The sequence below is a fragment of the Phasianus colchicus genome, chromosome 2 (assembly GCF_987193195.1).
Source record: "Phasianus colchicus chromosome 2, bPhaCol1.hap1.1, whole genome shotgun sequence".
Lineage (NCBI taxonomy): Eukaryota > Metazoa > Chordata > Aves > Galliformes > Phasianidae > Phasianus > Phasianus colchicus.
The window spans coordinates 736973-759522 of NC_143437.1; the positions used below are offsets into that span (position 1 = coordinate 736973).

Genomic DNA, 22550 nt, shown 5'->3' on the forward strand with positions numbered 1-22550 from the left:
CCATCACAAATATGTTTACCTGTTGTTTTTTTGTTGCATGCTATTTTTAATTTGTTCATTTCGTAAAAGATTACATTTTGTTTGCTTGAATGTTTGAGATTTCCTTTTGGCTATCTGGACTACAGAAGGCCATTTTGAGTACATACATCCAAAATATATTTAATACTGGCATACAAAGCCCTTGGCATGTTTACTGTTTGGTTTGGGATATTCCTGAAAATACTGCTTTGAGAGCTTGTGAAGCTTTGTCTTGAGAAAATTCTGACTTCTGCACATAGTTACTGACAAATTATGATTTACAAAGTAGTAGTGTATATATTTAGGTATCTGGATATGATATGAAATTACTGTATTCTCATTCTCTTCAAGGTAAGGTATTCAATACAGCTTCTCAGTCAGTTTATTCAGAATCCTACGTTTTTACTGCCGGGGAACATTATGTACCATCCCTGTGCCATCCTCATCATTGTGCTTAACAAGGACACAGTGGTGAGACACATCTGGACTGAGTTAGACTTGGAAATCCCCATATTGTATTCGTGTAGTAGTTGATGACATGTTTTAGGGCAAGAAGTGCAGGGAAAATAGGGTAGGTGCTTGGAAAATATGGTAGTGGTTGAGCTGCTTACATAGTTTAAATGAAGTTCTCTTAAATCTCCAGGGAAAAGATGATGTTTATGATCGTATGCTGCTAGACTACTTCTTTTCTTATCATCAGTTCATCCATCTGCTATGCCGAGTTGCAATCAGCTGTGAAAAGTTTACTGAAACATTAGTTAAAATGAGTAAGTATGAAAGTTAAACAGCTTAAGGGTGTTGTTTTTTTTTTATTGTGATAATTGTGAGCACTTCTCCAAGCAAGTTTTGTATTCAGTATTCTTAAGAAGTAGCTGCGCTTGTGGAACCAGCTGTATTAATTACTGTGGAAATCAGTTTCCCATAATCTACCGAACAGTATAATGCAGTAATTCTTACCCACATGTCTGTCATGCTTCAGGCCTCTGCAGAAGGGACATGTGGTAGTCAGTGAGAATTCATTCTACTTGTAAATTTGGTTTCACACAGACTCACTGAAGCTAGTTCTTGTGCCAGTTTAAATGGCTTTGTGTCAACTCCCAAATCCTCATCACCTCTGCCAGAATTTCTGGCAATTATTGTTTGTCTGCTCAGGAGTGTGTGAGACCATTTATACTTTCACTGATAGCATTGGTCCTGTATTAAACATGGGTTTGTTTATCTTCTCCTTTTGGGAGCCCATCACAACAGTTAACCCAAATATATGACCATCCAGTCATGTCATTTGTACTTGAAAACATAGATATTGTTTAAGCTCCACAACTAAGTATTACTAGTATGTGGGATTATTTCCTATCACAGTGTAATCCTAGTCTTGTGTTAGCAAAGATGTTGCTGGCTTTATCTGTCTGAATTGCTCCAAGCATTCTGCCTGTGTCATTGCAGAAGAGCATCCTGCCATGGACTGCTCATTAAATGCATGTGTTACTTTAAAGGCACATCGTGGTGGGTTTTGTATTATCTTTTTCCCACCAGTTGACCTGAAGATAGGCTCTGCTTTCCAGCATGGTAGATGAAGATGCAGAAACATTGCAGTCTCACAAATACAGTTATTGCATAGATAAACATTTTAGGAGCTGTCTTTTCAATTCAATTATTAAAATTAGGCATCTAGCCAGATTCCCTTCTGTAGTCGCTCAAGAGAAGTAGATTCCATCCAAGAAAAAGTGTTCTACTGATTTGTAGACACCTTAAGCAGCATGAACGACCTTCCAAAGATACTTGCTTGTTTTTTTCTTTTGAAGCCAAGTAGCTAGCTAAGATTAAATGCCAAACTTTTAGATAAAAGGATACAAAATTAACTTACTTTCAAACAAGAATGGTAATAGAGTGTTCTTTTGATCACCTAATCACCCAACTGCACATTTTTTGTCATACTATTCTGATTGTAACTCTTGGATTATTGTTTACTATGGGTTGTGTTAGTTAAAACAATTCACTGGAAATACGTATCTTTGCTGTTGGTGAGAATGACACTTAAAAACTTAACTGCTATTTTTGAGAAAATTGAAGATTTTTTGAATGTTGTAGCTGACCAGCTGAAAACATAAAAAGACTTGAAAATAATTAATATAATGAGTAACTTAAAAATAATGAAAAAATCTGGTTACAAATGTAAAACTAAAGCCAGCTCTGTTACTTTATTTTTACGTTTCCCAGAAGTACTAAAGGGATGCATATATTTATTAAAGATACTGTAAAAACTTCACAGACCAGTGGTCTTTCTAATTATATATTAAACAAAAAACTTAGAACGTAATAATAGCAAATGTTAAGGCACTTTGTTACTGTTCGTATAAGTGAGTATCTCCAAGGAAGATGAACTTGCCATTATTCACAAAGTAACTTTTATTTTCTCAAAATTTCAGGTGTTCTTGTTGCATATGAAGGTTTACCACTTCATCTTGCATTATTCCCCAAACTTTGGACTGAGCTTTGTCAAACTCAGGTAAGAGTCAGTGTATTGGAGAACTAATAGGATGAAAATAAAAGCAAAATTCAACAACTGTGAAACAAACCAGTGGGTATTGCTTAGTCGTTCAAAACTTATTAATTTTGTTTTTAATTTTTAATTTTTTATTATATTATTTATATTATTTTTAATTACAAAAATATTAATTCTGTTTTGAATAAAAAATGCTCCTACTTGTGTTATCTGACATCTGATAAAACTAAATGAAGGAAATATAAAAATGTAGCAAATTGTAGTATGCCCTAGGAACAGGAAAAAACTTAAGCAATGTATATGATAGTACAGTAATGTAGTAACATTACATAATGGTAGTAGTCTCTACAGTGTAGAGACATTACTTTAGCCTGCTTCTGTGAATTTCCAACTTTTTATATCTTATAAACACAAGTATGATTGAATGAAAATGGAGAGATCTCTAAGTCTGATGGAATAGAACATAATGTGTGATTCTGTGATAACACGCCCACTTTTGCACCTTTGCAAGAGGATGCTGTAGTTGACTCACTTTAGGAGACACTGGCCCTTCAGTTACATCCTGATCGTGATAAAACCTGCATTCCTTCAGAATAAACTTCATAAAAGGAAAATGTGAAATAATTGACAGCACTTAATTTGTACAATTTACTCATAGCTGATTGAAATACTTCTATCAGTAAGATCCCTCCAGTATGAATTAAAAACTGTGGTCCTGGTTATATTTCTCCACCTAAACTACTGAAGATTGTGCTGCTGCAGTTGATTTACTTTCAGTAATGACTCTGAAGTGTGCTTTCTTTCTTTACCAGTCTGCAATGTCAAAGAACAGTGTAAAGCTCCTCTGTGAAGATCCAGTTTTTGCAGAATATATAAAATGTATTTTAATGGATGAAAGGACCTTTCTTAACAACAACATTGTATACACCTTTTTGACACATTTTCTTCTGAAGGTGAGTGATCTTTTTAGTGGAAGTTCCAAGAATTGTAGTCTGGTGTATGTTCTTTCAGCTTAAGATACTGTTTTCACAATTCCATTTTTTGTGGTTTAAAAGAATCTGTTTTTTTACAGGTACAAGGGCAGGTGTTTTCTGAAGCAAACTGTGCCAATTTAATCAATACTCTAATTACAAATCTAATAAATCAGTATCAAAGCCTAGAATCTGATTTCAGCAGCCAGAGAGTTGAAATCTCCAAAGCAAGCTCTGCTTTAAATGGGGTAAGTCTTTCCTAAGCCATTCTATTATCAGCATCATTTAGGAGGCAGCTTACTTTCTATGGAAGCTCTTCAGCACCACTTGTCAGCTTCTAAAGAGGTAGGCATGGTTAGTTCAGTTCTCTGGCTGGAAGAGTTAATTTCTATTAATGGGATATGGAGATATGCTTGCATGCATTGTCTCAGTGTGCACAGAGTGCATGCTCGAGTCTCCAAGCAGATGGTGGGGATCATAAGACTTGAAAAGTGGGCTAATAGCAGGAAAAAGAGCAACACAAAGTGCAGGAATCACTGGTATGTTTTAACTCAGGATTGCTTACCATGGGCAGTGCAGGACAGATATAGGTTAAGGGCAGCGTATTAGTACTGACTGAGAAATTTTAGTAGCCTGAGTATATTTACAATTTGATCTTTTGGATGTTCAGAACATTTTGATGCCTCTACTTATTGTGCAGTCTGTGTAGCTTTAATCAAAAGAGTTTGAAATAAGGCTGATTAAGGTTGTTTATTTTTTTTAGGACCTCCGAGCACTTGCCTTGCTGCTTTCAGTGCATACTCCTAAACAGCTCAATTCAGCCCTGATTCCGACTTTACAAGAACTTTTAAACAAGTGTAGAGCGTGTCAACAACAGAGGAATTCACTACAAGAACAAGAAGCCAAAGAAAGAAAAATTAAAGGTTTGCCTTCTGGTTTCAGTCAAACAATGCTCTGATTTTACAAAGTTTTACAAAATTAACATAACACATGGCTTTCTTACCACAGAAATAAAGCCATTTCTTGGTTCCTGTCCTTAATACTACACAAGAAATACTGTATTACTAAGGGGCTAAGACAGTTATATGAATTGTTGTTAAGGAAATAGGTATTTGTTGAAATATACTGTGTTTAATACAGAAAAATTTTAAAAAAGACAAAAAAGTGACAGGAATGTCCTGCTGCTTGGGTGTATGGCATGAAAACAATGTTTCCTCTATAGACTTTTCTTTTTTTCTTTACAGATGATGAAGAAGCTACTCCTGTAAAAAGAAGACGGGTCAGCAGTGATGAGGAGCACACCGTAGACAGTTGTATCAGTGATATAAAAACTGAACCCCAGGAAGCATTGACCCCAACAAGCACTTCAGATAATGAGACACGGGACTCTTCAATTATTGATCCAGGCACTGAACAAGATCTTCCTTCCCCTGAAAATAATTCTGTCAAAGAGTACAGAATGGAAGTTCCATCTTCATTTTCAGAAGACATAATGCTGACAATGAGGTCACAACATACAGAAGAGCAGTCAGGAAACGGTAAATTTCAAGAATGCAAAGAATTTAAAGACCTGCAGACTTCCAAGGATTCTGTTGTAGCAGAGGAGGACCCAGAGTTTCCTTCCACATCAATTTCAGCAGTTTTATCTGACCTCGCAGATTTGAGAGGCTGTGATAGTCAAGCCTTATCATCCCAGGACCCTGAAACTAGTTTATCAATCACTTGTGGCCATTCCAGAGGACTTTTTAGTCTTATGCAGCAGCATGACATTTTAGACATCCTGTGTAGGACCATTGAGTCTACAATTCATGTGGTTACAAGGATATCTGGAAAAGGAAATCAAGCTGCTTCTTGACATTAGATGAAGCATGTCTGCTTCTGAGTCTTTTTTTTTTCCTTCCTTCCCCCAAAAATGCTGTTGCCTAAGTTTTGCTTATTTCTGTTTTGTGCTTCAGTTTGTCCAGTGCTCTCTGCTTGAATGGCAAGATAGACTTATATGCTTAATTCTTGGTCAGGCAGAACTCCAGTTTTATTTTTTGTTTGTTTTGGGGTTTTCTTTTTTGCATCTACCATACACTTTCTTAAAGGGCAATCAGATAATGGATATGTTTTATGTAATTAAAAATTCACTGTAGTGGCTTTCATTTAATATGGCTGTTTGGGTGAACAGGGCCTCCTTGCCCTGTATGATGTAATTTAAACTTATGGCATTTTTACTGTGTATAATATGGTGTCCTCTGTGCCAGTTTTGTACCTTATAATAGAGGCAGATTGCCTCAGATCGCTGTGGTTCTTATTATCAAAATTAAGTTTACTTGTATACTAAACAACCACAAGAAATTTGATTCTGTAAAGAATCCTCTTTAGCTGTGGCCTGGCAGTATATATATGGTGCTTTATTTAACAGAATACCTGTGGAGGAAATAAAGCACACTTGATGTAAAAATAATTGTTTTATTTTTATTGACATGATCAATTGCTATTCTGTGCACTTCATTAAACTGATTGTGATGACTTTTCATTTGTTTATATATGTTCTTGCTTCACTCTTTGGATTTCTCATCAAAGATAACATAAAAACTAAAACAAGTGCCGAGTCTGGTAAGCAATTTCTGTAAATTTTAGGGTTCCTTTGTTTACTATGCATGAATCACACAGTTGAGAAGGATTTGTTGTTTACTTTTTTTCAGCAGCTAAGAACATGATGTGGTGGAAGAAACTAGTTGAACTTTTTTCATTTTTTCCATTTCCAACTTAACCTGTCTGAGGCTATTCCTTCCTTTTCTCCTATGCCATTTGCTGTCTTTCTTTGACTTTCTTCTGTGCATGCTGCCTTGAGCCATGCTCTCTCACTTTCTCAGCACCTTCTCTGCCTCCTTAAATGCAGGATTGACTTTACCATCTATTTTGTTCCATTTCCTCATGTTATTTCTAAGCAATATGCATTTCCTAGTTACCTTCTGGATTGTCAGCAATTCTGATTTTAACATCTGATTAAAATCTGTTTTCACATTGATTTTCCAGTAGCTTAGCTCATTTGGGTTTTTGTCTTCATAAGACAGCTATGTCTTTTTCTTCTGTACTCCTTAATTCTGTCTACCATTTAATGTAGTTCAGTGTCTTTTTCATGTCTACAACTCCATTGTGTGGTGCTTTTGTTAGTCTCTTAGTCTCTTCGTCACTTTTTAAAAAAATGTTCTTTGGTTAAGCATTTCTGTCTCTCAAGGTTTATGCTTCATAATCCCTTTCATTAGCACTTTATTCCTGCATTAAGCCCTGCTGAGGGCTTAAGTTTGTCATGTCATTTTTCAAGCATTAATTATGTAATTACATTTTTTGTTCTCTTTGGAAAAAAACTTTATTACCCCTTCTGATCAGCTTGTAGATTGTATAAATTCAGAGAAATCAACAGCTTCTACTCAAAACTTGTACATTAATGAATATCAGAACTGATTTATCAAGTTTTCTACCACACATAGAAATTTGCAGTTGGGTTAAGATGTGTGGGAAGATACCTCTCAGTTTAAAATCTGCAGTAGATAAGGAAGGCATTAGCCCCGAGTAAGTAGTCATATTAATTACTCTTACTAGAAATACACATCTAAATTTTGTCAGACTTAAGCTTCTGGTTCTTGTACAAGATTAAATCATACTGTAACTGTTACTGAAGACTAACAGTTGTGTCCTGTGACGATTGTTGAACCTTATGAGGTTCAGCAAAACCGAGCACAAGGTCTTGCAGCTGGGTAACGGCAACACCTCACTTCCCGTTTTGGGGGGACAAAAAGATAATAACACAGCCCTGCCAAAAAGAACTTGGAGAAGAGAATGCTTTGCCCAGACCTGATTGTGGCCTTTCAGTATCTGAATGGGGCTGAAAGTAAGTAGGGGCAGACTCTTTAGCAGGGTCTGTTGTGACAGGACAAGGGGAAATGGCTTCAAACTAAGAGGGAAGATCTAGATTGGACAGGAGGAAGGAGGTTTTTTTACAATAAGGGCAGTGAGGCACTGGCACAGATTGCCTGGATGTGGTGGATGCTCTCTCCATGCAGATATTCAAGATCAGGCTGGAATGGGGCTCTGAGCACCCGCTGGGAGCTGTAGATGTCCCTGTTCATTGCAGGGGAGATGGACTGGATGACCTTCCAATTCAAATGATTCTGTGATTCCACGAAAACCTTGTATTTTTTTTACTGTAAGGACAGTCAAACAGGTACTCTGTGGAGGTGGAAGGAGAGGCAATCATTGCCCATTTCTAAAGGAAGCTTATACATATTATCAAACTGACAGCTACGCCAGCCTGAGAGAACAAGGATTCTGAAAAATGTTGAGTTCATTGCACCTTTTACTAGAGGAAACGAGGGTTGGCTGGAGCTGTTCCTCCTTCCACATTCTTGCAGTGGCAGAAATGAGTGGTGCAACACTGCGAACACAAGTCAGTCTTTATTTTTTCTTTAAACACTGGTATTTGTCCAGATGATAGCTTGTTCCAGCAGTAATAGTCAAGAAAATTCAGGCTAGCAAAACATGCAAGTAGTGGTGGGCACTTGGGATTGTAATTTTTGTTTAGTCAGTAGGGAAAAGTCATACTTCCCAGAAAAGCACTAGATCTGTACGATAGGCTGTTTGAAAAGACCTATAATTATTCTTTTTTTCCTTCTAATAACTAAGACTTCAGTATTTAAGAGCAACATCCAAACTATCACAAAATCTCTTTGCTGGTCTACACCCAAAACTGGTTAGCCTAATCTCAGTTTAGTACTTGCAAATTTAAACCTAGATTTTCTATATTTACTGCCTCTTCATCAACCAATACTTTGTCTGACAACCATTTCTGTATTCAAAATGTAAATTCTTTTGTAGGCTGAATATCTAGGAATAAAAGGGAACCTAAACTTTAAGCATTTAGAAAAAGATAAACCCAATCTGCTAAAACAGCATTTCTTAAGAGATTGTTCTCTCTCTATGGGCAGAAGGAACATGATAGCTTTGTTAACAGAATTTGTACTTCTATCCAGCTGTTAGGCGTCTATTCTTGTCTTGTTAAAACAAACCTCACACAAGCGCAAAGGGGGTAACCAACTGCAAACTTGTAAGGGAAAGCTGCTCCTGGAGGAAAAAGGCAACACACCTTTTGCATTATCTTCTGCATTATTTAAGTTTGTTTGATGAAATTGCTGCATGGTGTTGTACTATAAGATAAAGTATATAGGACTTATCTGACAAACTAATCCGTTTGTATAGAAGTTTATAGAGAAAACAAATTTAATGTAAAAGTAGTGTATTTTATTAATCAGCTGTGTTCTCCACAGGCAACTTACCTGTTCTTGGTAAATGTGTTTCAAACTGCATACTTAATTCTCAAATGACTTTTGCAGATCTCAACGTGGTTATAAGTAGGATATTGAAAGGAAATAATTATTTACTATCTTATCAAATTTTTCTAACAGTTTTTTGCTTTATTTTGAGCTACAGAATTGTGAAGGGCCAGAAATCCAGAGAAAGATTCACAGAATTGCAAGAAAGCATTATTTTGGAAGAAATGAACAGTAATGAATTTCACAATAAGGTTAAGTAAGGCAGTACGGTGCATGCAGAAGACTTAACAAGTGGTAAGCATTGTACCATCCAGAATAATGTAACATTTTTAAATTATCTTTTCCTAAAACTTTCTACAGCATTAGAAACAATTGGCCCGCAGTTAAACAAGTCTCAAAAACATATATAAGGAGGCTGTAACGTTCCCAACATTTCTTTATCATCTGTTTTATAATATCTTTCAGTTGAACTCTGATGAACATCCCCTTTTCTAACATGACAATTGTGTCACTTGATACGCTGAATGTTAAAGAATGGCAAATGCTTTCTACTCATTAATGTAGCTTTCCTACCTCTGGTGGCACTACTTTACTGTGTCTAAATCATAGTTTCTCTCTCAAATGAAGTTGTAGTAAGTGAACAAGTAATTTTCCCAAGTACAGCTGTTTCTGTACATAGTCCAACTTACAGGCCACCTCACTCATTAAAAAACCATAAATAAAGCTTAAAATATACAGTATCATAGAAGTGGGTCTTTATTCTTGCCACAAATAACTTATTTTTTTAATGTTAACAATGTATAAAAAGTAATGCCCTAACTAAACTACAGTGCTGTTATCAGTCCATGTTGTCTTTGGATTGCTGTAGTAAATTATGTATCTCTTCAAAATACTGCTTCTTCCACCACTGTCTTGTACTATCTTCAGTAGAGACAGGAACTCCTTTGCACTCTACCTGCAGTTCTGTTTCAGCAGCCATATCCTTGAAATTCAGGACAACTGTTGCATAATGCTCTGAAGGAAGAAAAGGCAACATTTCAATAAGGTGTTTTTCAAAAGGTTAAATATGCAGCAGCTAACTTTATATCTACTCTTGCTTGTGGGTGCTGCCCGTTTTCATGGATGTCAATTTCAAAGAACATCCTGCTATTATTCAAAATAGCTTCCATTTAGCAATACTGCTAACAGTCACACTGTTTTTCTTCCTCCAGGCAAAGTGTAGCCTCTTTCAGAGGCCCTCAAAAAGACTCACCATCAGGCCAGTTTCTACACCTCCACTTCAAGACAAGCCTTTGACCTGGGACCTGTATGAAGATAAGAAGATTCCTCCCATTAGCATTCCTTTGCTTTCTGGATAATCCACATTCCAACTACTGAATGCTAATTCTCCCCTGAAAAGTAAGGAGAGGAGGATCATCTTACATAGAAGTAGATAGAGCAACACAAACAATAGGAAGATTGCTTTTAGGCTGAATATTTTTAAATAAACTGCTTTCATTAAACTTTTAGCTTGCTACATTCTACTGTTTTGTTATTCCCATGGAAGAAATAGTTTATGTTGATTAGTTATTAATATGAAATACTGGTCCTATTGCAGACGTTAAAATGAGAGTAAGTAATGTTTTCACACCTGTACTGTATGGTAGCTTAATCCATCCAGATTGCAGGGAGTCCAAGTCTAGCCTCAGCAACTGTGTAAATGGGTTCCAGAAGTTTCAAGAAAAAAAGCTGAGCTCTGAACATTTTTTTCTTGAGTACAAGAGCACTCAGCTGGGAACAGTCATATTTATCTGGAATAGGAGTTTAAACTACTTTACAGCTCCTCAATAAAAATGATGGTGCTCAAAGTTTTCTTGGCCAGTGAAGGCCATTAGTAATTGATGCCTGCTCTTTTGATGGGGAATTGTAGAATCATTAAGGTTGGAGAAGGTCACTAAGATAATCTAGTCCCAATCACCAAAGAAGAACATCACATAATAGCAATCATTTTTGCTTTGTTGTACAGGAACTGAATATGCCTTAGAGAAGCACAAATGTCTGCTACTTTTAAGTCCGACACCAGCAACCCATTTTTCAAATGAAAAATAGAAGCTTTCTTACCAATTCTGTATATTCACCACTGACGCAACCATCAAACATTAGGAGTTTCCCTCCCTTCTCAGCCTCAATCACAGCAGGACATTTAGAAAACTTCTGTATCAACTAGCAAGAAAAGAATGCAGCACAAGTTAGTTACCTACTATAGGAATAAATAACACACCATACTATGAAACAAGGGAGCATTGCTACAAACCTACAGAAAGATAAAATTTCTCTTGTGTGTTTGGTTTTGCTTCCTCTTAAAAGGTAATGACAAAAAGATCTAAGCTATTGTTTAATTAATTTTTATATTTAATACATTTGCATCAAACTGTTAAAGCAGGATGGTTCTACTGCCCCCCAACATGCTTTCTGTTCCCTATCTCAAGTACTTGACAACCAAGTCCTATACCTTTGTTCACTGATAGGATGCCATCACACCAGCATGCAGCATCAGTAATTATCAACTCCTTTTACAGTTTCTCCACTGAAATTCCTCAGAGGCTTAAAAGGTGAGGCTTCTCAGCAAAACTTTAAGAAGGAATTACGACCACCAGAATTACACATACTTTTGGAAGTTACAAGAAAAGGGTAGTTCATTGCTTTCTGGGTAATCACATCTCCTCATTCCATTTAACGTATTTAAAGAAAATTATCTGTACCTGGTATTATGAATATTACTCATCTGATTACTTGTACAGCTGTTCAGATAAAACATTTTGTTCTCTCTTCTTGAAAACCTCCAGGGTCCATGACACCACTGCTTCCCTGGGCAGTCTGTACCAATAAGTTACCACTCTTCCAGAGAAGAGATTTTCCCTATTATCCAACTTGAACCTCCATTATGGCACTTATCTCACCTCTTATCACATTGCTACTAGCTGAGAAAAGAGGCCAACCCCCAAGTCACTACAGACTCCTCTCAGGTCACTGTAGAGACTGGTAGGTTGTTACCAAACCCTCCTCCAGACTGAGCAACCCTTCCCCTCAGCCACTCCTCCCCAGAATTCTTCACCAGACCCCCTCACGGCTCTGCTCCCCTTCTCTGGACACATTCTAAAGCCTCTGAAGTTTCTTGTAGTCAGGGGGCCAAAAACTGAACACAGTATTTGAGGTATGGCTTCACCAGTGCCAGAACAGAGGGACAGTCACCTCCTGCTCCTGCTGCCTGCACTACTACTGATACAAGCCAGAATGCCATTGGCCTTCTTGGCCACCTGGTCTGTGCTGGCTCATGCTCAGCCAAACACTGACCAACAGCCCAAGAGAGCCTTTTCCTCCACAGTTTGCCAGCCACTCTACCCCCAGAATTATAATACTAGAAGTATTTACATTATCCACTTATATTACCTCTAGAAGTATTGCCTACTTACTTCCTTAGTTGTGAAGATGCTGTAAAGCTCATCTGCTGGCGAGTTGAATATTTCTCTCATAAGTATCCTCACTGTTGGAATTTTTACACCTACTAAATCCAGCAAATGTGGTGAGGCAGACTCCTGTAAAGCAAGCAAATTCACATGAATGAAGCAAATTCAAACACTCATGAACTGTGAAATAGCAGGGTTTGCTGTTACTATGCAACATCAGGTATACTATGTTGTGAATATACAATGAATATACAATATTTATACAATCTACTTCCATAGTCACTTAAGTAAGTGAAACAAGTTCAAGTAATTCATACCAAAGACATTTGTAACATCAGACTGTGGGAAGCAGCCACCTTCACCATGCAGAAACCACACATTGCAGAACAAAACATCATGAGATACATGCTGGTGTCCTCTTCCACACCTGGCAGGTCCACGCCCAGGTTCTGTGATGGACCATTTCTGTACAGTAAGTCTTGATCACAGAAGTGGGCAGGCAAGTGCCACTGCTATTTTTGCAGATATCCACAGGAATATAGATCTGCTAGCACAGCAAAATTGGCAGGAACTACATTTATGGGGGAACTAAATTTGTACAACACTTACAGACAGCGTACCTGCACAGTGTTCCCACTCAGTTCTCTCTCAGCAGCCAGTTCCTGACCAGCAGCTTTTGTAGGCAGAATCATTCCCAAGGTGAACTCTGTAGTAAACAAAAGCAATGTTCAGTACAAAAATGGAGCTGCACAACAACAACCACCCTGACTTTTCAGTACGTGATAAAGATTTGCTGCCAAAACTTTGTAGAAATCATATGAATAGGACATACAACTCTAATCCAGTTTCCTTACCTAATTAGTATGTTTTTATCACCCACACAGCCAAACTGGAATTTCAACTGAAAATACAGAGTTTTCATAGTCACCTGACCCAAGATTATCCAGCTTTGCCTATTCAGGTATATACCATCTCCATGAACTTCTCAACAGCTTATTGGAGAAATGAAAAGCTGACAACAGAGCTTTGCTCTGCACTGCAGGAAATGCACTGATCTCTATGACCAGCATGCATAACAAAAGCCTGGATCACCACCAAAGCTTCTGGATACTGCCATGTTTGACAGCAGTTAAAGACTTTGACTACTAGGACTAATATTTTTATACCAGCTGGTAACAAAACAAATAAACCCAAGGATTCTCAGTACGTTACCAATCTATTCAAGAAAGAAGGTATAAAAAAAAAAACATACCTGACATACTGCTTCAAATTACCTGTTTTAAGAGCTTTAAGGTAATCTCTGAGGGCCTCTCTGACTTTTGTGGTTCCTTCAGTTCTCATAAGCTCCTTCAGAATATCACCTTCCCCTTTCTTTTTGCTAACATTAATCTAGAAGTAGAAAATTGACAAGACCAAAGAGGCACCTAAATATTAGCTTTATAGGTTCTGGCAACAAACACTGGCTTTGTTTATTCTATTGAGAGGACAGCTGCAGTTTCAAGTTCATTATATTCTCAGTTTATCCTATCTTTGCTAAAAGCAACTGTTTTGGGGTTTTCACTTAAATATATGCGTCTCTCCCTCCTCTCAGAGTAGCTTAGAGAAAGTATAACCAGAGGCATCTGCTGCACAGCAGCAGGAATCTGCAGAAGCCACAGTGTCAACTACTGTACAACCAGCAAGGATGTTTCTTGAGTTCTTAGGTTGCTTTGTGTTTTTTTTTTGTTTTGTTTTGTTTTTTTAAAGACTACAATAACCAGAGTTTATCTCAGATGTGTGGCTAGTGAACTGTCAAAAGCTAGCAAGCTAGCAAAGAAAACAGTGCACATTCCTAGTAGACAAAATCTGAGAACAAAGATAAGGTATTATTCCGAGTACAAAAAATAAAAACACAAAGAGCAAAGTAAGCCATCAAAGTGTAATTACTGCACTAAATCACAGCATAAATCAAAACGTGATGCCTATGTGTTAACGTTTTCTTTAAGAATTCTGAGCCTGCATAGGCATATCAGTATTTCACACCTACCTCTGTATCATCTACCTCATTTTCTTCTGACAGGTTAGGAATTTCAATAGATCCCTTATGTTTCTCACCAGACTCTTTCACAGTACCTGTATTAACACAACAAATTCTTAAATACATTATTAAAAACTATTTCCCCCTTCAGAAGAGTTTTATACTTGGAACAGGTACAAACCTGTTTCTTGAAACAAGATGCCTAGAATCTAATTCAAAAGAACTAAAGAGCAACAAAAAGCCTCAAACGTGTCACAATCCTTTTGCAGTAAACTATTCTCAGAACCTTATTTTCCTGTACAGATGCATGAGGTACATGCACACAGATAAACCATCAAACAATGTTCATTTTACACTACTGTTCTGCCACCATTCCCATTTTCCATCATCTGCTGTTCTAACGCTCCTCTCTCTGCAAAGATGTGTCTGCCATCACAGAATGTGAAGCTAAAAAGGGGGCAGCAGGAAAATAACCCTTTTCCTCCCTTCAATGTCTCTGCCCTTTATTTGGAAGCTCCACAGAATTCTAGCTGTCCCTTCTGGAATGCCTAGGAAGCTCCTACCAAACAGGCACATATATGTACATCATGGAAAGTTACACCAGTGAAACAAAGAACACTTGCAGATATTTGAGAACATTCTTGCTCTCAGCCGACTTACTGGGAACTATCAAATCTGTTACAGAAAACCTTGTCAGAACAGAACGAGCTCTGCATCTGCATCTCTCTGAGCCCAGGCACATCACTTACCTGCACGGCTCCATGACCGTGTTCTGTGGCACGAGTCCTGCGCCATGCTGCTTGGCCTCAGAACTAACTGTGGAAGGACTCAACATTTTGTTTTCATTCCAGTGAAGACTCTTTCCCTGTGCCTTGCAAAATCATTAAATATTTACATTTATTCACCATTAAGGTCATGTTAAAATCTCAGTGGAAAGCAGGAGTGAAAACATGCAGTTATGCTCCAAATCCTGTTACCTTCACATTGTTCAGCCTACGTGAACAATCCTGCATCAAGCATGACTGCACGAGGAGAATTATCATAAAGGCCAATATCCTATTCATTTGGACTCTCTCACCTATGCAGGAGCTAGCTAAATCCAGCTGAACATCAACGCTCCCTCCACTGCACCCTGCAGCATGTGCCAGCCTATGGGAGCCACCAGCACAGGTACAACCTGATGTGCTACAGGCCAAAGCAGGATACTCAAACATTTCATAGTAGGAAAAAGAGCTAACAATGGTTGGCAATGCACAGCAGGGCACAGTGCAAAGGCTTGACCTCCATCAGGATTTAATTCAGTGAAGCACAGCACAGTATACAAACCCTCTTCTGCCAAGACAACTAAATCTACACAGCACAACGTAAGCAGGGAGTCCTCACCTGGACTTCTCAATGTCTCCCAGGAGAATGCAGCTCAAGTAATACTCTCATTAGATTAACAATGTCACTGCTATGCTTCTGAACACAACGCAGACATATGCAGCCATCTCAGTGTTCTCTCTCTCTGCTTTTTCCACGATTAACACAGGCAGAATGTGGTAAAGCAAATTTTATTTCCAGGTACTGTCTTATTTTCAGATAAGGGCAAGCAGGTAGGAAGAATTTTTTATGTGCACAACGTAAACCTGACTTCTATCCACTCAGATGATTTCATCGCCAACTTCAAGAAATCTTAAAATATGGATTCTCAACTAACACAGAGCAGAACAAGTCCAGATTTATGAAAGCAAACACTTGTTTTTCCCCCCACCTTCAAAAAGCCGCCTGTCCGACAGCTGGTTCCTGTGCTGCACAGGGAAGCCCCAGCAGCCAACAAGCTGGGCTAATCAGCAGGGCACAGGCAGAGCCATGACACAGCTCTGCGTTTTTATTACCCTGTGACGTTAGCAAAACGATTACCCTTATCAAAACAAAAGAGTAACACTCCGATAGCAGAGACAGGAGTCAACGATTTCGTTTCCTGTCAACCCCCTATTTTAGAAAACAGACTACGAAGGCGTGTTTCTCAGCCAGACTACTTTAAGAATACTGCTTAAATAAGTATGTTTTAGAAGGGCGTGCACTCTTCATAAAGCACCATGGAGGATAATCCATTAAAATCCTTATGCAAACGAAGGAAGGGAACACAGCCATGCCGCCCCAGCCCAGCGCGTCAGGCAGGGCTATTTTCCCCGCTCAGTGATCTGAACCGCTGACAGAAACACTCTTCCCAAACTGGCCTTCACAAACTGACCGCAAACTTCGGGATTTATATTATTTCGTTCCGGGATACCCACGTTTAAATTACAGCTCGAATTCCCGGTTATCCTACAAGACTCGAGAAAGGAACTGATGACAAGAACTACCGTTCTAGCAGTTGAATCTCTCGCCGCTAACCAGCAGCTCCACCTAAAGGGGCAGCACGACGGCTATTATAAAAAAAAAAAAATAGAAAATCGGCCGCAGCTCTGAGAACTTCGCTCCTTTAAAGCTGAGGCCGCAAAGACCGCGCAGCGGCACGCCGAGATCCGGCGCAGCGGACAGGGGACGTCATGACAGGGCGCCGCGGGACCCCGCACGCAGCCCGAGCCGGCCGTACCTTTCCAGGAGAGCCGCAGGTTCCACTCGTAGAAGAAGATGAGCCGCCCCTTCCGGCTGCTGCAGGACGCCTCGCCCTCCACCTGCTTCAGCTCGCAGATCTCGCATCGCCCGGCCTCGCCCTCCACCACCAGCCCCACCAGCACCTCCTGCAGCTTGCTCCGGGACCAGCTGGTCGCGTCCCGCTCCGTCCTGCGCGGGCCGGCGGGACCGCTGAGCGCGGCCGCCTCCCAGCCCAGCCCAGCCCCCGCACGGCCGCCGCCGCCCCCCGCCCCCCGCCCCCCTCACCAGTGCCAGTTGTTGACGTTGGTGCCGTCCGCGCGCTCCTCCACGATCCAGCGCGGGTCCCCCTGCCCCCACTTTGCCATGGCGGCCCCGGCGGAAGGTGCCAGAAAGCCGCGCCGCCCCGCCCGCCGTTCTCCCGCGCCCTTCCGCGGGAGGGCCGAGCAGCCGCCCGCCCCGCAGCGCAGCGCCCCGCCCGCAGCCCGGCTGGAGGCCCGCCTTCCCGGCGCCGCGAGGAGGGTCGAGGTGTCCCCAGCTGAAGCGAGGAAGAGGAGGAGTCGCGTTAGCGCGGTTTTATCCGTGCTGTGCGGGATTAAATACGCCGCCCTGCATAGCGATGCTCGCGCGGTTCACCCGGCCCCGCTGCTCCCTCCCCGCCCACCTCCCGCAGCACAAAAGCAGATATTATAGTCCAGGCAGCAGCCCCTCTGTAATCACAGTGCACGTTTAATTCCGTTTTGTCACAGTGTCATCGTGGTTTTCAATAGTTCTCTTCATCAAGCATAGTTATTGGGGAAAAACATCATCATCCTCATCATCCTCATCTTTTTCAAGCTTGGCATCCAAAATAATTGCCACTTCTGAAAATGTTACTCCTTTTAGTTCTTTCTCAGCGGCATGCTTTATTGGATTGGATGCTAATGAGAGAGCTGACCCAAGATTTGAGTGGTCCTGTAAGAAAGGAATTAACGTCCATGACAAATGCTAAGCATTAAGTTGTATAACCTTATATATTCTGCCTCTGAAGCTTGCAGAGAAAGTATCATCTCCAAGGCTGCAAGTTTCAGGAGCAACAATACATGAGAAGCCTTTGCTGTATACAAAGATGGAAGAAAATCGCCCTTCTTTTCTGGATGACAAAGTCACTCCCAGGAATTGACAAACAGCCCAAAGATGTTCATTACTTCACAAAGTTTCTTTTTTCCCCACTGTTGAGTTCAGCCACAGATTCGCAGGTTTCTTCGGATAACTATTTCAGGAAGATGAGTAATACAAAATACCTTTCACTCTATTCTTTTTGATCGTAAAGCCAGTTACCTGTTTTGTTGTGATGTTAGCAGTGGTCTCAGCACCTACACTTCTAGGTTCATTGGCCCCTTCAAGCTCTGCATTTTCATCATCACTGTCAAAATCTAACTGTAGCATCTCAAGGAAACTCTGTTTTCGTTTGGCTTCAGGTACATCTTCATCAGCACCACCTTCCCTGGTGCCTTCCATGTTGTTAACTGCTATTGTTTCCATTCTTCTGAAAGGGAGCAAAGAGAACTCATAACAACTTGATCTTTCAAAGAGCTACGTAACAAAATCTTAGCTTAGCCCAGGGAGCAATAGGTGCTGATTTCAAAGTTATTGGGATTTTACCTGGAGAACAACATGGAGCTCCTTGCCTCCTGAAAGAGGAGCATAATGCTTAGTGATTTGCTAAAAAGTAATGACTTTTGATACAAGATTAAAGGATTTTAGTTTCCTCAAAGGGTAGATTTCATAACCTGTTAATGGAATGGTTCCTAGAAATCAATATATACACTATCAAAAGACACAAGGAAAATGCTGAGTTACTGGAATAATCAAAATGGACATTTTTTGATTGGCTAATATTTATGAATTTGTGACATCAGCATTCTACTTACACATCGTTCATGCCCTCCGGTTTCACTAAGTTTTTCAAACTTCCATTTCTGTCAGCCACAGATGGATTATCAACACCTTCCATCTCCATTTGCTTCCTTCCATACCTTCTGAAAATAATAACTACATTAAAATATAATTCTTTTTGAAGAGGGGCTTTACAATTGTTTTAAAAACAGAATGTGAACTATTGGTGTCATAATTTTAATACAACATCTAATTTCCATATCATTCTGGGGACTAATGTTGAGAATTGCCTAGTGTTCTGTACAGCTGTTTGAGTCTAAATTAATTGCAGTAATGTAAACATTTGCCATCTTCTTGAAAATTGATTCCTTCTCCTCACCTATATGGCCCTGCAGCAAACTTTTCCTGGATTTTAGAATACAAGTTAATGCAGTTTGAGGAAACTCAACTCAACTCAACATACATGTGCACTACAGCTACTTTTCACCCCCTTCACAGCTATCCACATCTGTCTGTTTTTAAATCATTTGTTTCAGATGTTTCTCCGTAACAAACACAAAAGAAACCAAATTTAAGTTAAGTGGTGAAAGAGGTGGTACTGCCTACAGTAAAAAGCCTAACTGCTTTGATCTACTGCAAAACTTAGGTAACACTTGATCCAAATACAAGTAATTTATCAGATTAGCATTTTTGAAGTCAGCCTCTGAAGTAAACTTACCAGTTGTCTGTCTAAATTACATTGTTGAAGTAAAAACATTTGTACCTTTTCCTTTTAACAGAAAAAATGATGTTTATCAGGAAGGCTACAAGGGTGCAGGCTAGCAGAACACTGAGAACAATGGTTGCAATTAGTTCAGGAGTTACTGAGGATGCAGGACCCTCTTCCACAGCAGTAGTGACAGGTGCTGAAAATATTTTCTCCAGTTCTATCTCAATGTTCTCCTGCTGCTCTCTGAGTTTTCTGAAGACAAAAAACCAAAGTGATTATGATTTATCAGGCCTTTGTTTTGGCTTGCAGACTGGTGAAGAAAATAACAATGCCAATAGCAATAACAATGCTCTACCTTTTCCAAAGATTCAGACTTGTCACGTCTTTCATTTGGGAAAAAATGCCTTTTTCTAGAAACCACCCCTGGTGCTTATGAACTGAAATGCTGCAGAGTTCGGAGATTTGAACTTGGAAGGGCAGTATCCTCTATATAAACAGTTTGTAGCTGTTTGTACCAACAGTGCTTTCCTTACAGAAAAGAGATCATCCATGCAGAGTGCTTCCTATCACCATGGGCCCCATTGTTCCTATTTGCCACAAACCAGTTCTCATGAGAGGTACTGAGTCTAGAAATTACTTGCTTTTAAATAGCATCCCCCCTTAATAATATGTTTATATGAGTATGTATTTATACCTCTGCCATGTTATGAAATAAATAAAATATACCTGAAATTCAAGTTTTTAATCAAAATTCTGTAATTCTGAATTGAAGACAACATCTATTTTAGTGATATTCTTTCTTCTTCCATTTTCTTCTAAGATGACTTCTAAAATATTTTGAACAATTAAAAGGAATTATTCATGTTTTCAACAAACTCTGGAAATTAATTTTGGATAAATAATGAAAGCTTCCCGCATTCTAAAATTTCAGTTTGAGCTTGCATGTAAGTGGCAGATAAACTGTTATTTGATCTAACACTGTCCCATCATGACAGAAATAATTTTTAGGGAAAGAAAAAGCCTAGCTGCATAGCTCTGACACCCAGAAGATTTACTGTACAGACCTTTTAACATCTTCTGCAGGTATTTCACCATTTGCGTTACCAATTGCAATAATTTTTATGAAGGTTTCATTAATGGTGTTTCTTGCTCTCCTTTCAAACTCATTGGAATAAACTTCAACAATGTATACATTCCATTCAAGTTTCTCCTCCAGGACCCTGCCATCATGTTAAGAAAAAAAAAATTTTAACTGGGGGATGAGAAATTCTTTTATGCTCCAAATTGGATGACAGAAAACTAGTACAATATGTAGCAGCTAGTTAGCATTTTAACCTAAGTGCATCAAAATGCAGGATTATCATCAGCAAAGGAATTAAGCTATTTGCCCAATATCATTGAGGAGCAGAGAAATAATATCCAGTCCTTTTCCCTGACATGATGCATTTCATTAGTAAGAGCTCTAAAACTTTTGTACGTAGCCCAAAAATTCTTAGATAGATGCCATAAAAACATAATTGATCAATTAGAGAAGAGTTAGCAAACCTTTATACCTAGATTTCATAATCAATATTGCATAACACATCATATATTTATCTAGTCTTGCTTTTCAAATCAACATATGGTTTGTTTCATTCTTGTTGTTGTTGTTGTTGTTGTTTTTCTTATAAATTCAGGCAGTACTATGAACAGTAATGGAAGGAGAAGGGAAATTTCATCTCCTAAACCTTATTTTCTCCCAATTCTTTATTAAAGAGAGGACCACACTGGATACAGACACTGGATCAGACCATTGGCCTGGTTAATCCACCATCTTGATATGCATCAGTACCAGCTGCTTCCAGGAATGGAGCAAGAGCAGCTCCAGCATCTCTTATTTAATTCTTAGCAACAATAAATCAGCTTATTTTCTCCACTCTTCAAAGCCCCTAAAATTCTGTAAAACCAAAGCATTCTGTGTCTTCATTAATAATGGGAAAAGGCCAAAATAAGTTTTTTACTGTAATGTGGCCACCCACATACTACTGATCTTCTAGTGCTGTAGATGTTGAACCTTGAAAAGTATTGCTGTTGTCCCAGACGGGGGATTTCTCATTTGTAGCAAAGGGTTTGTGGACTTGTGACTCTTGTCAAAGAATGAAAGATCTGTATACCTTCTATCCTATTTGTCTCCACATGTGCACATTGGGCCAACTATCCAGGAAAAATGTTTCCCTAGGCAGCTGAAAATTACAGAAACATTATGGTAGAAAGGGATCTCTTGAAATCATCTAATTCAACGACACTCTGACATTTGTCAACTTGGGCCAAATTCTTACAGGTAAAAATGGTGTATCCTTCTGATAGATTCCTGAGAACTCCCTCAAATTATTCTGCTTTACAACAGGTTTCACAGTTTAAAAATATACCTTTTTACTTCATCAATGTTTCTTTCAACAGCGTTAATCTTCTGATTAAGAACAAACACCACAATGTTGCTACTGGAGGTGACACAAATAGTTGCCTAAGAAATAAAGGAATTGCATGTAAGGCTTTCTAAAGTATTTGTATCAAGACTGACTTAAAAAAAAAAAAAGAAAACAAAAAAAAAAAACCTCTGATGGCGATGCTAAGAATGAGAAATCAATTTCTTACGTCATTAATTTCAAGAGAAATAAGTCTTAAAGACAGCATTCTAAGCAATTCAAAAGTTGAAGAATATATTAAATTGTAATTGAACCAGTACAGAGATCTACTAAGCTTGTCAGCAAGGTGTTGGGGAAAACAGCTTGCCAGACTTTCATCTCTTACATTCTATTTCCATATATGTGATTAAAAAAAAAAACAGATTTCCAAAACTAAGTATGGATAAACTGTGGAAACATCTAGATTGCTCTGCACTATCTCCAGTTATACCTGTCAGTGATCTGCATTTATTATAAAAGAACTATTTAAAGGACAATTATCTAACTAGTTTTACATTTCAAGTCTTTGCTGGAGTGTCTGTGTTTTGGACATGTATGTAAGATGCAGTGTAGCTGCTGTGTAGGCACATGGAGTTCTTGCACTAATAAAGTGGATAGTCTAGGAAAAGCTGCACCAAGGAGGAAGGAAGGGAAGTGGTACCAAAT

General features: G+C 39.0%; 3 protein-coding genes across 8 annotated transcripts in view; 1 reads left to right on the plus strand and 2 right to left on the minus strand.

Moving 5' to 3' along the window:
* Positions 1-9053, plus strand: part of USP34 (ubiquitin specific peptidase 34) — a 132948-nt gene extending 123895 nt beyond the window's left edge. For 4 of the 5 annotated variants that reach the window (XM_031595163.2, XM_031595166.2, XM_031595165.2 and 1 more), the window contains 6 exons: positions 662-785; positions 2445-2524; positions 3334-3474; positions 3594-3740; positions 4256-4415; positions 4737-6012. In XM_031595163.2, coding sequence (XP_031451023.1) covers positions 662-785; positions 2445-2524; positions 3334-3474; positions 3594-3740; positions 4256-4415; positions 4737-5347 — 1263 coding nt within the window. In that variant the 3' untranslated portion in view covers positions 5348-6012. Of the gene's footprint in view, positions 1-661; positions 786-2444; positions 2525-3333; positions 3475-3593; positions 3741-4255; positions 4416-4736; positions 6013-8967 lie in introns of those variants that run through there. The other variant, XM_031595167.2, reaches the window with a different exon arrangement.
* Positions 8923-17304, minus strand: LOC116230194 (activator of 90 kDa heat shock protein ATPase homolog 2-like). Of its 2 annotated transcripts, none has more exons than XM_090134491.1 (9): positions 17142-17304; positions 16855-17066; positions 14283-14368; positions 13531-13645; positions 12877-12962; positions 12263-12385; positions 10911-11012; positions 10063-10114; positions 8923-9824 (listed from the first exon to the last, which is right to left on the minus strand). In XM_090134491.1, exons 1-9 carry the CDS (start codon positions 17219-17221, stop codon positions 9649-9651), a joined length of 1032 nt encoding a protein of 343 aa, XP_089990617.1. In that variant the 5' UTR covers positions 17222-17304; the 3' UTR covers positions 8923-9648. The 2 variants fall into 2 exon arrangements, with proteins under 2 accessions (XP_089990617.1, XP_031451028.1); XM_031595168.2 differs by having other exon boundaries at positions 16855-17045; positions 17142-17300.
* Positions 17305-17401: 97 nt separating this feature from the next.
* Positions 17402-22550, minus strand: part of LOC116230186 (protocadherin Fat 4-like) — a 36345-nt gene continuing 31196 nt past the window's right edge. Inside the window, exons 35-40 of the mRNA XM_031595154.2 lie at positions 21849-21943; positions 20505-20660; positions 19495-19692; positions 18767-18874; positions 18174-18381; positions 17402-17807 (exon numbers count right to left, since the gene is read on the minus strand). Of these exons, the coding sequence (XP_031451014.2) occupies positions 17643-17807; positions 18174-18381; positions 18767-18874; positions 19495-19692; positions 20505-20660; positions 21849-21943 (930 nt within the window). The 3' untranslated portion in view covers positions 17402-17642. The remainder of the gene's footprint in view (positions 17808-18173; positions 18382-18766; positions 18875-19494; positions 19693-20504; positions 20661-21848; positions 21944-22550) is intronic.

Coding starts and splice junctions, on each gene's coding strand:
- LOC116230194 (XM_090134491.1), bottom strand. CDS start 17,221: ATGGCAAAGTGGGGGCAGGGGGACCCGCGCTGGATCGTGGAGGAGCGC. Junction 12,963..13,530: donor CCTTAAAGCTCTTAAAACAG/GTAATTTGAAGC, acceptor TGTTTACTACAG/AGTTCACCTTGGGAATGATT. Junction 12,386..12,876: donor TGAGTGGGAACACTGTGCAG/GTACGCTGTCTG, acceptor CTTGCTTTACAG/GAGTCTGCCTCACCACATTT.